The 12,492-nt window shown below is 39.6% G+C and overlaps 1 protein-coding gene across 5 annotated transcripts in view; it reads right to left on the bottom strand.

The window, feature by feature from the left end:
* The window catches only part of ptpro (protein tyrosine phosphatase receptor type O), a 70,942-nt gene that overhangs the window by 20,780 nt on the left and 37,670 nt on the right, over positions 1 to 12,492 (bottom strand). For all 5 annotated transcript variants that reach the window (XM_044343093.1, XM_044343095.1, XM_044343096.1 and 2 more), the window contains exons 12-16: positions 9,258 to 9,378; positions 7,135 to 7,268; positions 5,441 to 5,579; positions 4,660 to 4,780; positions 2,144 to 2,212 (exon numbers count right to left, since the gene is read on the bottom strand). In XM_044343093.1, the coding sequence (XP_044199028.1) occupies positions 2,144 to 2,212; positions 4,660 to 4,780; positions 5,441 to 5,579; positions 7,135 to 7,268; positions 9,258 to 9,378 (584 nt within the window). The remainder of the gene's footprint in view (positions 1 to 2,143; positions 2,213 to 4,659; positions 4,781 to 5,440; positions 5,580 to 7,134; positions 7,269 to 9,257; positions 9,379 to 12,492) is intronic.

Here is a 12,492-nt window from a genome sequence, read left to right as displayed (position 1 = left end):
ACCTCATTAGTATCAAGAAACATCTGTATATAAATACAAAACAAAAGTCATCTAACTGAGATGATGTGTATCCCTCCCCATCATGTTCATGTTATCTTCTTGGATTTACACGCTGTTGTATTTCAGGTTTTTGTAACATTTCTGATGATGTATTTATATTTCTTATCTGTCTGTTTTCAATTAATTAATACAACAGCAGCGTTTGAGAAACTGGAACCACTGGAGACTTTTTGTCAAAATTCTTGTTGATTAATTTTGTTTGCAACGATGAATCTAAACTCTCTTCTAGTAATTGTTTCAGCTCCGGTGCTTTGTGATTTGGACTGTTTTGATGTTTTGCATAAATAAAGAAAACAAAAAAAAACCAATAAGAACTTTTGTCATATTGGTAATTAGATGGAGATGTATTATTGACATGTGGTTGATAAGCAGCAATATAAAGAAGCCAAATTTGACTCTGACTTTGTTTTTGTTAATATGTGTGTAAAACCAAAGAAGTTTTTGTTTTTACATCATTATTTCCATTTAACAAAAAATGTTGGTGTTCCGTATAAATGTCCCAAACTGACTTAAAGATAATCATCCTCCCAGACTCAAGGACACTTTCAATGTAGTTTTAATAAGAATCAAACTGTACAGAACATATAATTGTTGACCATGTTATTCTTTCCTTTGAGTGGTTTTATTGTCATTACTTAACTGTTCAGTGACTGATGTGATAACTTCATCCAGCAGCTGCTTCAGGGATTTTCTGCAGATTTTTTTTTTTTTTTTTTTTATAAATGTCTCTTGCAGAAGCTTTTGGTGACATTTTTTGTGAATGAAACTTACCACTTAATGTAGCATTTGGAGGTTTTTCAACAACGTCAACATGAATTTACTCTCCAGAAAGCAGCAGTTGTTTTTTTTAACATTTGGCACATCCAGGCTACCGTATCTTCACTACCTTTTCTGTCTGTTTCATGCATCCTAAATAACATGATGCTTGCAAGAGGCCGATTATCTAAAAGTGAAGGACGCTTATTGGTTTTCTTGCAGAAAGGCAGATGTGCAGATTGATACGTCTCTTCATTCTGTACAATAAATATGAAGCTAAAACCAGCAGCTGAGTCGTATTTCCCAAAATGTTGAACTAATCCTTCAAGAAAAAGTTACAGAATCGACGTCTTTTGATCTTTTGTTAATGCAGAAAATCTAAATGTTGGTTATTAAATATAAAAGACTCAACATGATCTGATGTTTTCCAGGACGTGCAGCGAGAACCCTGTTTTATAACTAAATAATCATGTTTATCTGCATCCGTGTTGACATCACATCCACACTGCTGTAAACACATCAAACAGCGAGGTCTGCTGACATGCAGTCGAAGCATAAACACAACTCCACCATCACATTAAGAAGAAGAAGACACTCTGATGGACATGTGCGTTTAGTGATGGAAGGTCAAATACAACAGCAGATGGAAGCTGAGGTTCTGCCTTAACTGACCGTCTTTCAGCTGTTATATTAATCACAATTTTTTTTCCAAATCTGAGAGTTTGTCATAAAAGAACACGTGTTGGACTGATCGTGGGCGTTTTAGCCTCGTCGGTCTGATTTTAAAGAATAAATGGTGTTTTTCTTGTTTTGCAAAATTTAACACAACTGACACCAAAAGCAACATTTTTGTCCCTTTAATCTGAGATTAAGGGAAATCCTGAGCTTTCATTATCATCAAACATCCCATTTCAGCTGGTCCAAACAAAGCAGGCGGGGGGGGGGGGGGGGGGGGGGGGATGAGCTCATCATCATCATCCTCCTCCTCCTCCTCCTCCTCGTCTCGCGCTGCTTAAAGCAGACGAGCTTAAATCTGTTGGTAAGCAAAGAGCTACATGTTCAAAATCCCTAATCTGCCTCCTCAATCCCCCGCCGGGCTGCTAATCTGCCTCTGATTGGGTGTTTTGAGGGTGTTTGCGGCGACTGACTTTCACATCCAAAGCTGAGGACGTGTGGTTACTAACCGGATCTCCAAAACTGCTAAAATGTTCGGGCTGTGAAGTGCTTTCTAGCTTTTCAACTTCTCAGGATTCAAATTGGACTTCATGATGTCGTTTAAACATTTCGTTGTGACTTTAAAGACGAAGGAAACAGAGGAGGATCCTACCAGTTGTAAGGAAGCTTCCCGTCTCGTTCAAACGAAGCAAAATTGACAAAAGTCTCTGCGCCGCACTCTCTGAAACAGAAAAGAGAAAAAAAAGCACATGTGGTAAAAAAAAAAAAAAAAAAAAAAAGTGGTGAAAGAAACAGTAGAGAGCAGTTTGGGGAAGTCAAAAATATTTGCTGACTAGTCAGTAAATAAAGGAAGTGAGCTGTAATGTTACTGGAAACTGAGCATGATGTGATGATAAGAGTTTATTGACTTGCATAAAAAACAAAAACCCATAAAAGCTCATAAACCACGTTAAGCACTTTTATTGATAAAGAACAGTTCTTTATTTATCCAGATGACATTAACTGAGAGCAACGTTCTGTTTTTCACATCTGGAAGCCGCCCAGTTCAACCACAGCCTGACCTGAGGGCCTCGTCAACGGGCCCCTCAGTGGTGATGATGAGAGACTGAACCAGCGACCCTCCGCTCACAAGCTCGCCTCTCTCACCTCTAGACCCCCATCGCCCACTCATTTCTGCCATAAATTAAAATAAATAAATAAATAAATAATAATAATAATAATAATCAGTGAAAAGTTAAGAATATAATAATAAGTAAATATAACAATAATAATGAATAAAATAAGACAAATAAAACTAATTGTGTGAGATAAAAACTGTCAAATTTATGACTCAAACCGATGTGAGATAATAGTTTAATATAATAAAAAATAAAAAGATTGCACTACATAATATATAATTATGAGATAATAAGTCGTTTTAACTCAGTATCATCAATTTGACTTGAAGTTTTGATCTCATATTTTTCCATTTAGTATTTTATTTATTTGGTTTGATTTTTTTCTGGCTTCCATAAAAAGGTTTTATTTAAACTTAATTGCATGAAAATTGCAGTTTTACATCCATAGAATTATCCCCTTCAAGAGTTCATTAATTTGATTTGCTTCCTAATAATTATAACGTAAACAACACTTTTGACTTATTATCTCACAATTTTTCCATAATTTTTTTTTATTTAACGAGGTTCTGAACGGTGATAGAAAACATCAACGCTGGTGTTAATATTGACATTTACACCAAATTTATTTAAAAAAAAAAAATCTGCATTTCATAGATTGAAACTGGTTCAACGAATCATCTACTGTTTTAAATCAGCTCTGAACCCTCTGAGGTCAGTGTGGACCACCCTGACGGCTACACACACACACACACACACACACAAACACAAACACACACACACACACACTCACACACTCACAGAAACTTCTACAAACAGCCTGAATGAGCTTCTTTTCTTTTTTAACCACCAGCTCGACGTCGTTGTTCACGCTACACTGAGTGGTGGTCAGTCGGTGGTCAGTCGGTGGTCAGTCGGTGGTCAGTCGGTGACCCTTGACCCCCGGCGTCACGAGGCCACGCCCCCTACAGTCGCTGCATGTTTTAAATCCGCTGGGAGGACGGACTAGTTACTCTTTAACAGATTCATAATTTATACTTAAAAAGTTAAAAGTTTTGACTCAAACTCGACTTCCAGATAATCGTCCCTTCAAGTAAAGATTTATAACTTGTAACTTATAATAAACTTTTGATATTTTTTGATACAAAGTACAACTTGTGACTGAGTATCTCATCATTATGAATTAGTTATGTTTTACTATCTTAACATTTTGACTTAACATATAACAAACAACATAACAAAATAATGGCTTATAATGGTGATTTACTGTACAATTTAATGTCTTATTTTTTATGTATTGGATGTTTTTCTCTCTTTAAAGATGTTAATGTCACTAACACGCTGATATGAAGCTCTGCTGGCTGTAAACCGTCACATCATCGAGCTTTTTCATGCCGATTGTTCGTAAACATGAAAGTTTCCCAGAATAAAAACGTGACATGAATTCAAACCCACAGAGCTTAAAGTTGAGGTCAGCAGATAGTTTAAAAGAGGACAAACACCCACAGAGTGGCTTATTAGTTTTATTGTTGGGAACTTTTCAACTCAAAAGGTTTTGTGACCATTAAAGTTGACAGTTGAAAAAAAAAAGAAGTCTAATAACCACGAATAGTGAACAAGTGGCTGCACTGAACAAAACACACGATGAGGTTATTTCCTCTTTTTCATGTGGTGCTTCTGTTTTTTCATCCAGCGCTGTATCATCTTTTTAAATTTTTCCTTTAAATTAAACGTCAGCTGCAGTTTGAGTCTCTGACAAACCGACAAACAGGAGATTATTCAGATGTTGTTGAATATTTTGATTGACAGCTTCTTCTCAGAGAATAAATAATCTGGAATGAAAACGTTTCCAGGTGAGATGAAGAGCTCAGGATTTACACTGACGCCGGTGGGCGGGGCTTCTTTTCCCAGAAAAACGGACTCAAACCTACAAACTAAACCGCAGCGTTCAGCATCACAAAGGCAAAAAACAGCCAAACGCCGCGTCCGGCCGGAGCTTCAGTCTGTAAAAACTTCTGTTAAAGGTGTCGACAGACAGTGACGAGTTCACTACCTGGTCATCTGAAGGTGTTTCTTCCGGAGAACCAGCAGGAACAGAACCAGCAGGCTGACCAGCAGGATGCTGAGGACGGCCAGAGCCGAGATGGCCGCCACGCTGGGATTCATCTCTTTAGCTGCAGAAACACACAAACACGCTGATGAAGACCTCACAGAGCTTCATCACTGACATCATGTGAATGTAACTCTGGAGAAAGTTTTAAATCACAGAGTATTTAAAGAGCATCTTCAGCAGCCTGAAACCCATGTTAGTCATGTTTTTAGATTTTAGTTTAGCTTGTGTTACTACGATGGTCGTACATCATAATATCTCATAATTATCCTCAGAGCAGCATTTTATGTCTTATTTTCAGTTTAAACTGCTAACGTGGCTCAAAATGTTCAATCAGACATCAGATGTTGTTCGGTCCATCTTAGCAACTCTATTAGCATAGTAGCATTAGCTAAGCTAACTAGTCCACAGATGGACGGGTGTTTATTAGCCGCTGGGCTGAGAAATATTTTTAACAACAAATAAATACCAAGAAGAATTCTGTAAACTGGAAAGTTTTGGGAAATTTACAGGAAAAAAATCACCAAAATATCTTATAGCTTATAAATGAATCAATAATCAAACTGTTTCTGATTGATTGACATTAGAAAGATATTAAATGTCTGCAGAGGAGAAGAAAATGACTTGTTCCAAAGAGACTGAACATAGTTTAACTGGAGTCCTGGGTCACGTTATGAGGTGAGTGGAGCTGTGAGCTCCATCAGGTCTGGGATGAACCACCTACCGATGGTGGTGATGGTGATGTGCGCCGGCTTGCTGGGCGTGCTGTAGCTGAAGCTGGTGACGGTGCAGTTGTAGGTGGACGACGGCGCCAAACCAGAAATCGTCACCACGTGAGAGCTGGACGTCTGAGGCTCCCGAGCCTGAAGGAGACGAGAAACAAAACGCAAACTCATAAAAGATCACAAACTCTTCTTCCTCCTAAAACTGACGCAAACGAAGAAGAAAGATCAGAGTTGATCCTCTGGGGAGCAGGACTCTTTATATTGTGTAAAAACAGTAAAAACTTCACATATTTCGCTCCATACATGACTAAAAAAAAAGCTCCAAGAAAAGTTAAAAACTACTTTTACATTGTGGGTTGTAATAAACTTCAGAAGAGAATTTTATTTTGAAATTACATCATGACGATGTTTGACACACGTTAAACTAAAGATAAACTGATTGATGACCTGCCGGCCCTCTAAAGCTCAACGATCAACACGGTTCATTTATATAAAAACTGAAGTGTAACAACGATAATGATCATGAGGGAGACACTCGTCTTGTGTAAACTACAGGAAGTCACCGTCGTTACACTTCAGGTTTTGTAAAGTTTAAACAGTTTAATCAGCGAGTTTGTTGCTAAATGTTGCAGACGGTCACGTTTTTAATCAACAAATTCAGTTTTACTTGTCTTTTTCCTCGGTATGTATCTTTTATATTATTTCTAACGTGTTGGTAAGCAGCTACTCGCTTCATTTCCTGCTCAGATTTCAGGAAACTAACAACAAAAAGTCACAATTAAATTAAATGATGTAAAAACGCCTTTTTTTTTAAATGTTGTATTTAGGTTGAATTTATTGATATTTTCTCGTCTTGATTATTGTGACGCTCAAGTTCACACTGACTTCAGTTCATCAGCAGTTAACAGCTCTGATCTCAGCTGTTCTATCTGTTGGATGTTTGATAGTTTGGACACGTGGAACAGCGTTAATTAAAGTGACTGTATTCTGAAAGAAGTAATCAGATTACAGATACATTTAGTAGAAATGGGAATTATTAGCAGGTTGGGAGATCAGGCATAAATAAGTTCAAACAGCAGTAGTGTAGTGTACAGTACAGTATAACGACAGCTTTAACACACATAGCTGCTCTCCACCGAGGCGACTGTGTGTCACTGAGTGATGAGTCAGTGGAAACTCAGACGTTTCACACGCATCCATCTGAATAAAAAGCACACGTACGGTATGTATGTTCTCTACGGTTCACGCCGCTCTGTCGTCTTCCAGAGCGTCTGACTCCCACACTGTGGTTTGAACGTTGAAACAGCGAGCGCGTCGTAACCAATCTGAGCTGATAACAGCTGAAGATTGATTGACGGGTGGATGTCATGATGTCATTGGTTAGTTCGAGCCCACATAAGCACGTCGATATCCAGAAGTAACAGACAGTAATCCAGTTATGTTACTTTAATACTGTGGATCATGTTACTGAATATATAAATGTACCAACAGTCAACACAGAGACGTCTGGAGGACAAATGATTATAAAGCAGAACTGTAACAAACGTTGTTTGTTGCTCGTTTACATTCTCCTGTTCATTAAGAGCCTTTAATGTTTTCTATGACATGTATGTGAATCACTCTGTATGTGTATGAAAGCTGCTGCACAGAGACAGTTTATTATAATAAATGATCATATGAGCGGCGGTTTTACCTTGAACTCCTTGCTGGCTTTGTTGGGCTTACAGAGGACCTGGTAGTAGTCCACCACTCCCTCCTCGCTCCACAGCAGAGTCACAGACGAGTGAGTGGCGTTCACGGCGTACAGAGACCTGGGAGGAGCCGGCTCTGTGTGAACAAAACAAAACAAAACCTTCAATCTGTGCTCGTATGAAACTCAAACCCGCAGGTGAGAAAGAGAAAAACCAGGTCGGACCAGAGCCGAGCCGAGCCGAGCCGAGCCGCACGCTGACACTTCCTCTCAGGATAAAAATACTTGAGCACGCTCAGAAGAGGAAGTGGAAAAAAATTAAGTTTCATATTCACTTTCAGGGTGAAAATAACTCGGCTGCACGTAGCTGTGGGGAGAGGAGAGTATTATTTTTACTTTGTTGTTTTCTGTCGACCTGTGAAGAGTTTAGAGGAGACATTCAGCTGCAGGTTTATTCCACCTGTCAGTGTCGACGTTAAAGCTGCGTTCAGATCAGAAAACGCAGCCTGAGTGAGTCTGTGCAGCATCAAAGTAAAAACACAAACATGTTGAGGAGCAGCTCATTAATTAATTCTGTGAGTTACTTAATGACAAAATGAGACTCTTCTGTTCGTTTCTGTGTCTGTACTGGACCAAAGATCCTCTGTGAGGGAAGAAGCTCCACTCTGTAACGGCGCTGTACAACCAGAGTGTTTCTGTAGTTCCTTAAACTCCAACAGAGTGAGACGTCTTTGTCTTTAGAAGATCAGGAGTCACAGGCTCCACTTTAAAGGATCATTCTGCTGATTTGTCTTTGTCAAAATAAGGAAAATAATGGAATAAAATCCACAGACGAACAGAACATTCAAGAGCAGAACGGACAGTAACATTCTGCGGAGCGCCGCCTGGAGCATTACGAGTGTAACACGCTAGAAACACAAAGCTAGAAGATGCTGTCAAAGGTCTGGACGGTGTTGTGAGGAACAGAAAGACTGTGCGGGATACAAGAGGCAGCCGGTAAGATGCAGAACTCTAAAGTGACCAGAGAGAGTTTCCCTGTCGGAGACCGCAGCCGCCGCCGCCGCCGCCGCCGCTGCTGCTGCTGTTGCGGAGCTAAACTGGACTCATGCTAGTTTAATAGCACGGGGAATAATTTAACTCTTTAGTGTCCAAAGAGAGAGTGTTTAGTGTTTGTTAGTTGAAAATCTATTCGTGAAACTGTTAACGCTGGAAACGAGGATGTTTGTTAAATGTATTTGAAGTATTACGGTTGCTTAAAGCGCTGATTTAACACTTATGTTGAAAGGCAGTAAAATGCATTTCAGGATCTGATATTGAGCCAAGAGTGAGTCAGCGTTTAGTGTGTTTATATTGTTATACATTTTCTTTTCTGTTTGGTTTCTAAATTCAGGTTTTTCACTTGATGCAACGACAAGCTGAATCGCTGAGCCCGCCAAAATAAAAGCAGCTGTTTGGCCATCGAGTGCGATCCAGCTCAAGATCTCCGGGTAGAGACGTCGATCCCTTTCAAGCAGGGAAGCTGCACAGAAACTAAGAACATAACTTGACAGTCTTCATGTTTTCAAGTCTTCAAACCAACGATGAACTGATCTAACGAGTATCGTGTGTGTATCAAAGCTGATATATCTGATTAAAAACGCTGCTGCACCGGTCACATGTTCCTTCATCATGAAGAGTTTGGTCACGTTAGTTTGTTTAGAGAATAAGATGATATATCAACACTTGTTAGTAGATCAGTTTGATGTCGGTTTGGATCCAAACATGAAGACAAATATAGAAAATCAGCAGAATTATTTTTCTTTTTGTTCCTTGATCTATATTCACTGTTTCATTTCATATTCACGTCACATTAAGGACTGCTGGTCATGTGATCAGATCCTTCAGTTGTAACACCCGATGCTGTGACATCATCACCTGTGACATCATCACCTGTGATGTCACGTCGCCTCCCACTTCAGTCTCGGATCAATTTGTTTGGTTTGATAATAAATCTTATGTTGACTTTGAATGTTTGGGAGGTTTGATGTCCTGCAGGTGAGCTCACCTTTGATACATTTATTTATTAACAGCTGTTTGCCAGATGTTTGTGTGTGTGTGTGTGTGTGTGTGTGTGTGTGTGTGCTGACCTAGTTTGATGATGTTCGGCATGGAGGTGTTGCTGCTGCGCTCGGTGCACGCCGTCACCGTCAGGTTGTAGATGTCACCCGGAGGCAGAGGGAGGCTGGCCCGCATCACGTTACGAGTCACCTGACACACACACACACACACACACACACACACACACACACACACACACACACACACACACACACACACACACACACACACACACACACACACACACACACACACACACATTACTACAACATCATTTCTTTATTATATACTCTTTATTTTCTCTCTTTCTGCCTTTACTGAGTTTAATGTTTTTCATTCTGACTCGACACCAAACATTCAGAAAAACTGGTGTCTAGTTTCCTTTTGATCCAAAAACGGTTAAAAGATGCAGTTTTAATGTGATAAAACCTGCTGATTAAGGATGAAAAAAGACAACATGAAAGAGTGCGACTGTTCCCAAAATATGACTTAATCCCTCCTGAAAAGACAAACTATAAACAGCTTTGTGTAAATCCTTAAATCCTCACATCAGTTTGTTTCACTGTTCAGTCACTAAGAGGATGTTCCAGCACTGATCTCCATTTTTCTTTGAATCATCAGATCTCTGTGGAGGTTTGATCATAGCAGCGCTGTTTGGATTGTGTGCAGCATTTAAAATATATACGCAACCTCGTGTGTTCTGGTGAATATAAACAGTTCAATAAAACTCCTCTGGAGATGGAAGATGACATCAAACTGAAGTTTAAGATGCTTCATCATATGAAAATGACGATGACATTAAAATGATTAATTATAAATGTTTGTTCAATCATTTTGTCCTGAATATAAATAAAGAGCAACTGACATAATTCACTTTACATAAGAAATTAATCCAAAAATCAAATCAGCTTTACTGGGATGAATGATGAGGTTTCATTATTGTCAAAGTTAAATTAACACTAATGTTTCATATCGCCCTAGCAACCACCAAGAACACCATAGCGACCACATCATACCCACCTAGTAACTGCCAGTCACAGTGCAGCACCCCCATAGCAACCAAGAAACACACCACCAACCATGAGGAACACTCCAGTAACCACTCAAAAATGCCATAGCAACCACCTGGCAACCAGACCTAGCAACAGACCTTGTACAGCTTTAGCAACCATCAATAACACAGTTGTAGCTTCCATAGCAACCACTTGCAGCGGTTGCGACCACTTATTAGAACCCTTGTAACCACATAGAACACCCTAGCAACCACATAAACACCATAGCAACCACCTGGTACCACCCTTGCAACTGCCTAAAACTCCATAGCAACCATCTTGTATCTACCTAGTAACCGCTAGTAACAGTGTAGCAGCCATATAGCAACCACTCATAAATGCAACAGCAATCATGCGGAACGCCCTAGCAACCACCATTTTGCACCCTAGCAACCACCCTGAATCTCACACAGAAATGCCATAGCAACCACCTTGTGCAGACCTAGCAACCACCAATAACACAGTGGCAGCTGCCATAGCCGTTATAAAAATGATGATTGCACTGTGTATGAGTGTTACTTTTTTATCTAAATCATGATGAATTGTTCCCGTCTTGTACTGCAACTCTGCAACATCATCAGCAGACTTATCAGCGAAGGTTAAAGGAAGTTCAGTATTATATTTGTAAAGAGGAAGATGTAGAAATTAAAATTCGTTGGAGACAGAGTGAGACGGGTCATCTAGGGGTCAGTTGGACAAGATAGCTCCTGGACAGGAGAACTGAAAACAGACATGATGTTATCTATAAGTCTGTATTTGATAGATTAAGACAAGAACAGTAATAAAACCCTGTTGTAAGCGCTGCACTGGGAGCCTTTTTCCTGTGTGTTGCATTGTGAAACTCTCCTTCTTGTACAAGAAAATAAATTCTGTTAAATTTTGATACTTCGGCTCCGGTCTCTATTGTTTAATGGTTATTAAGAAGAAAATTTTTAAAACAATAGCAACCACTTGGAATGCTCTTCCAACCCCCTATTAGAACCTTAGTAACCACAAAGCAACTACACAGAAACACCATAGCAACCAATAACAACCCTAGTACCACCTGTTACTGACAAACTGCCAAAAACTACATAGTAACCACCTAGTAACCATTTAGTAATGCCATAGCAACAAACTGGACAACCCTAGACTCCACCTAGAAACAACCTCAAAATCATTTATCAAACAAAAAAGCTTGAACATCAAACTGTTACAGGCTGTAAATGGAATATTTGGGGGTTTTGAGCTGTTTTCTAGATTTAATGAAAAATCTGATATAAAATAATCAATGATAAATACTGTATCTGTGTTATACTTTACAGTGTATTATAGTTACTTCCATCCCTGACGTCTCACACACTTTTAAACTGAAGTCCAACAGTTTCTGTGGGAACGTGGGCGCCTTCAGTCGCGCCAATTAAACCTCAAACAGCACCTCCGACCCTGAAACAGTTGCTGCTGGATCATAATTGGCCTCATGGAGGAGAAGAGGAGCTGCAGCTCCTGCAGCACAGACAGCAGGCCATCACTCTGCTGCTAATTGGACCATCCAACGCACCCAGAGGAGATAATCAATACCTGCTCGGCCCGACCACAAACTAACAAGCTGCTGTTGCAGAGTCTGAGCCGCTAAACAGCTTCAAACACTAACAAACACACGACAGAAGCTTATAGTTCATCTACACGTGAAACTGCTGTCGTTATGGTGTTTGTGTGACCACTTAACAAACCTGATGAACCTTCAGAACAGCCTCAAGAACACCTGATGAGGCCCGGAGCCGCAGTCCAAGTGTTCCCAGAGGAGACGAAAATGACCAGAACGTTTCTAACGTTCCCAAACCGAGAAATCTTTAAGGAAACTACAAAAACAGACAGTTTAGAAGCTGTAAGTTCATGTTCATTAATGTGCTGCTGTTACAGCCAGCTCACTGCTAAGCTGTTGGATGGAGTTCAGGTCGACTTCTTCCACAGAAAACTGGGAAAAACATTTATTTATTTGTGTATGGAGCTGCTTTGTGCACTGAGCGTTGTGATGAAACAAGAATCCCTTAAAATACCATTAATTCATCTTTAATTTACTGCTGAAAACACAGAAAATCCAGCTGTTTGGTATCGTAGCCAGAGATCTCTGGTTTGTCTTTTCGTTTGAAAATCCTTGCGCATGACTTTCCCCTTAATTTACACATTTATTTGAAATATTTGAAGAATATATAGAATTGAATATTTAATT

This window comes from Thunnus albacares, chromosome 23, assembly GCF_914725855.1.
Source record: "Thunnus albacares chromosome 23, fThuAlb1.1, whole genome shotgun sequence".
NCBI lineage: Eukaryota > Metazoa > Chordata > Actinopteri > Scombriformes > Scombridae > Thunnus > Thunnus albacares.
Note: the sequence above shows the minus strand (reverse complement) of the source record. Positions and strands in the feature narration are given on the sequence as shown.